The sequence below is a fragment of the Pteropus vampyrus genome, unplaced genomic scaffold (assembly GCF_000151845.1).
Source record: "Pteropus vampyrus isolate Shadow unplaced genomic scaffold, Pvam_2.0 Scaffold434, whole genome shotgun sequence".
Taxonomy (NCBI): domain Eukaryota; kingdom Metazoa; phylum Chordata; class Mammalia; order Chiroptera; family Pteropodidae; genus Pteropus; species Pteropus vampyrus.
The window spans coordinates 734,152-738,856 of NW_011889215.1; the positions used below are offsets into that span (position 1 = coordinate 734,152).

Here is a 4,705-nt window from a genome sequence, read left to right on the forward strand (position 1 = left end):
TTTAAACCACAATAGCCAGCAATCCCATAAAATACTTACTACTCCTTTGGAAAGATAGTTATTGACAAAGTCCTTCCACGTGATTTCTCTTCCAGAGCTCTTGAACAGGAAGTAAAACATGACTCCACCCCAAAACAGAGCAGTCCAGAGAAAATACATCCTGAATTCCTTGTCATCCCATGGAAAGTCACCCTGGGCAAAGACAGAGACAACTTCTGTGAAGAATGAAATGTGACAACAGGATCTATGTTATGCTGAACACGAATCACTTCCAATGCCATTAATGTCTCTCATCCTTTCCTGGGGCCACCCCAGAGCCTCCAAATTAACACATAGTTCAGAATCAAACCTTCTGGAACCTGGACCACCAATGAGAATCGTCTTTCTTGCCACCTCGTTTTCCGCCGCCGCCAACTCCTCCTCCAGAAGGACGTGGTGTAGCAGCTGACTTCGATTCTGTTCATAAACAAAGAGCATATACAACAGCATAGCAGGTTTTTACATCTCTCAACAATTTTTTCATTAATAGTTAATAAAAGATGCAATGCAAAATACATTACGGTGCAAATCTATTACTAAATAAAGTACTATGAGGAAAGATGAGACTAATACAAAGAGTTAACGTTCAAGGAGGCTCGCCAGTGCTTTACATGTATTATCTCATGAAATCTACACAAAAATCCAATAACCCCATAAGTATACTACTATTCCCATTTTACAGATGAAGAAATTATAGCCTAAGTAACTTGCTGAATAATCTGTTACAGTGTTAAGTGACAGAGTTAGGGTGTGATGCGGTAAGTGAATTTCTGAGTTCCCAAATTGAACGTAAAAAGTTAAGTGCTTCCCTTTCCCACTCCCATGAAGTGAACGCTGTTAACAGTTTCTTCTGTAGGAAAAACATGGTTTTGATAGCTGGCTAAAAATAAACAAACAAAAAAGAAACCTCACCCATATAAAATTATTTTGCAAGAATCTGAAATCAGTCACTGTTACGGGTTGAACTATGTCCCTGCCGATTCATATGTTAAAGTCGTAACCCCCAGTGATCTTATTTGGAGAGAGGGTCTATATAGAAATAAGCAAATTAAAATGAGGTCGTGTTGGTGGGTCCTAATCCAATATGATAGGTATTTTATAAAAAAGGGGACATCTGGACACAGATATGCATAGAAAAAAGGCATTGTGCAGAGACACGGGGAGAAGACAGCCATCTACAAGCCAAGGAGAAAGGCCTGAAACAGATCCTTCCCTCATGACCCTCAGAAGGAACCAATCCTGCCAGTGACACACTAATCTTGGACTTGCAGCCTCCAGGACTGAGACACATTTTTTGTTGCTTACGACACCTATCTGTGGTACTTTGTTATATGACAGTCCTAGGAACTAATACAGTCATTACCATCTTCCTTTTCTTCCCACTTTTCTATCCTCTCAAAGACCCACAAATGCCATTCTAACATCTTCAACCACTGTGAAACCACCCCCTCTATGGAGCAGGATGGGAGGCTGCAGCACCCAGTCACCCCTAGTGGCCACATGGCACTGTGGCTTCCTGACACACTCACCCCACCATGAGGCATATAAGGAGCTTGTGCACCCGTCTTAAGTGAGGCAAGGTCTGAGAGAGATACAATCTACCTGCAAGGAGGTACAGGGCTGAGAAACAGAGTAAGCACATTTCTAAAGCTATATGAAAATAGTCTACACTACTCTGGGACAAAGTAACATATATACAAAAAGTACCTAACAAGTTACGTTTAAAAGTTGGACCTAATATCATTAATTTGCCCCCAAACCAAGATTAAAAGACTACCTACCTACCATGCCCTGGGCAACACAGTAGAAGTCACCTGTATCACCAATACTCAATTAGCCCAACAAGTGCTTCTCCCTTCCCTTATCCCCTGGCCCTGTTCTCGTTCCTTGAATTCTCTGAGCACATATTTGTCTCTCCAACTAGATCCAAGTTCATTTAAAAACAAGGGATTTATTATATTTTTCCTTACATTTCCCTAAAAAAGAAAGGATGGCAATTGAATGCCAGCATGTGCCAGGCACTGTGCTAATGCTATTACACATGTGAAATGGGAGACAGGAGTCTTGGAGCCTACATGGTGCCCCAACCAGCCCTAAGAAACTGGCTCTGATTCCCTAAAGTAAGGTAAGGCTCTGCAGTACAATTTGAAAAACAACTTGAAAGACTGCACTATACCACCACATGTGTCAAATAAATTGTATTAATTAGGTTTCTAAGATTTTTCTCAGTGGTTTAAATTATGTGTCAAATATATTCACTAAATATGCAGTTAACTGATATTGATCAGTCAATATCTCTACTTAAATTAATTTAATTTGAAAAATGACAAGAAAATATAAATTAAAGATGAAATGAGACATAGAGTCTATAGAATTTTATATGTACCTGTAAACTACAAGTTTCAGAACTGCCTTAAGATAACACTTTGTTTAGTGAAAACTATCACCAACATCATATGTTAGAGGAAAACAGTAAGTTCGAACAATCTTTTTAAAAGGTACCTTTTTTTTCTCCTATAACGTCTTTAGGTTCACTAGCTTTTTTTCCATTTTTTCCATTAGGAAAGTATTTTTCAAATCCTGTTAGGAAAGGAAAAAATAATACATATCCTTAAACCAAAAGTCATGAGGTTTTGTATATGTGTGTTCATTTTTAGAACAGCTGATACGTCATTAAAAAGCATAAGCTGTAAGTATAACATTTCTCATACAGGAGTAAATCAGTCTAAATATTACAGTTCACAGCTCGGGGGTGTAAAAGGAAGAAGTCTCATTTGCATGCCGATTTTATTACCTATACAAGTGCCACATGTGAAGGTGACACATTTTCATCATTGCAATCAGACTGAAGGAGACAACCTGAAAGACCATTTATGCGCCTGCTCAGTATACACCTGCTGTGGCATGGCTCTTTAACAAGAAAATAGAAAATTATGATCACATCTAAGTGTTTACCTTTTGGAGGTCGAGAACAGAATCTTTGATAAGCAGCAATTACATCTGTCAAAAGAGAATTTCTGCTGATCCTTTCTGGAGTTGTAACATATCGATAAAGCTGCAACATGACATAGAATAAAAGCATGAATTATATCAAAATAAAGAATTTTTAAAAAATAGATGAACTGTTTCTCTATTCAACAGGTGGTTACCGACTAGCACAGAAATACCCTTTCTAAGGAGAACTAAGGTTGTCTGGCACAGGGCCACTCTATCCAGCAATAGAACCATGAGATGGAAATTCTGGTATGGAAGACAACAGTACTTCAAAATCACACATATGTTAGAATTGTAGCCAAACTACAAGGCTCTGCCAGCACATTCACTTTGGTACTGTTTACTTAATTTGCAGCATTCAAAAGACAAACTCTGACACAGAAAATCTGCTGCTTCATGCTGATTTATCTGCAGGGTCTATAATACTGCAAGATTATTTACCTGAAATTACAGGACAATGCTGCTTGTAAACATGATACTAAATTTACATTACTGATAATCCTTATACTAGTAACATTTGCTAAATTGTCATCCCATTGAGAACCCTGGGAGGTTAGGCTTTCAAATACAGATGAGAATGTTTAAAGTGAAGATCATTTGTAATAGCATCCATCATTATTTGCCTACTTAATGGTCTGAGAAAAATAAAACATCACAAAACCATATAAACCACTTAACATCCACTAGCATGGCTATAATCAAAAAGACAGATAAAAACAAGTTATTGGTGAGGATGTGGAAAAAGTGGAGTCCTCACACACTGCTGGTAGGAATGGGAAATGCTGCAGCCACTTTGGAAAAGTTTGGTATTCTCAAAATGTTAAATGTAGAATTACTATATGATCCAGCAATTCCACTCCTACTCAAGGAAACTGAAAACATATATCCAACAAAACCTTGTACATGAATGTTCACAGCAGCATTATTCATAATAACCCAAAAGTGGAAATATAAATCCTGCCACATAAACTTTGAAAACTTAATGCTATTTTTAAAAAACCAGACACAAAATGTCACATATTATATGATTCCATTTATATGAAATGTGCAAAACAGGTAAATCCATAAATACTGTAGATTAGTGGCTGCCTTGGGCTGGAGGAATGATTAAGGAGGAAGGGGGAGTGACTGCAGATAATTACAGGACTTCTTTTTGGGGGTGATGAAAATGTTCTGGAATTAGACAATGGTGATGGTTGCACAACCTTGTGAATATACTAAAAACCATTGAATTCTACACTTTAAAATAATGAATGTTATGGTATGTGAATGTCAATTAAAAAACAAAAAAGAATGAGCTGATTTAACTTCAAATTAATAAACCATTCTACACAACAAAATAGGAAAAAAACACACACTGTTCTTGACTGACAGTAATAATGGTCTGAGAGAATTTGGAGCTTCTGTTGTATTAGGCCCTCCCCAACCCTGGGAACACTCATATAACAAATAATCACTGACAATGGATAAAAATGTATCATAAGTGAATAGTTTTTCCAATGCTACATCTATTAAGGGTGTAAATTAAAATGACCTGTTATTCAAGTTGCACAAGGCTACAAGTCACACTGATTCGCTGAGCATCTACTCTGAGCAGGTGCTGCCAAGCAGTGGGGAGTCCAGAGGGGGATCAGAACAAGTCCCTACCGGTAAGAAACTCAGAAGTGTAAGG

The 4,705-nt window shown here is 37.7% G+C and overlaps 1 protein-coding gene across 1 annotated transcript in view; it reads right to left on the reverse strand.

The window, feature by feature from the left end:
- AFG3L2 (AFG3 like matrix AAA peptidase subunit 2) overlaps positions 1-3,118 on the reverse strand; it is a 34,845-nt gene extending 31,727 nt beyond the window's left edge. The window contains exons 1-4 of the mRNA XM_011381331.2: positions 2,995-3,118; positions 2,542-2,619; positions 350-456; positions 40-192 (exon numbers count right to left, since the gene is read on the reverse strand). Of these exons, the coding sequence (XP_011379633.1) occupies positions 40-192; positions 350-456; positions 2,542-2,619; positions 2,995-3,103 (447 nt within the window). The 5' untranslated portion in view covers positions 3,104-3,118. The remainder of the gene's footprint in view (positions 1-39; positions 193-349; positions 457-2,541; positions 2,620-2,994) is intronic.
- Positions 3,119-4,705: the final 1,587 nt, after the last annotated feature.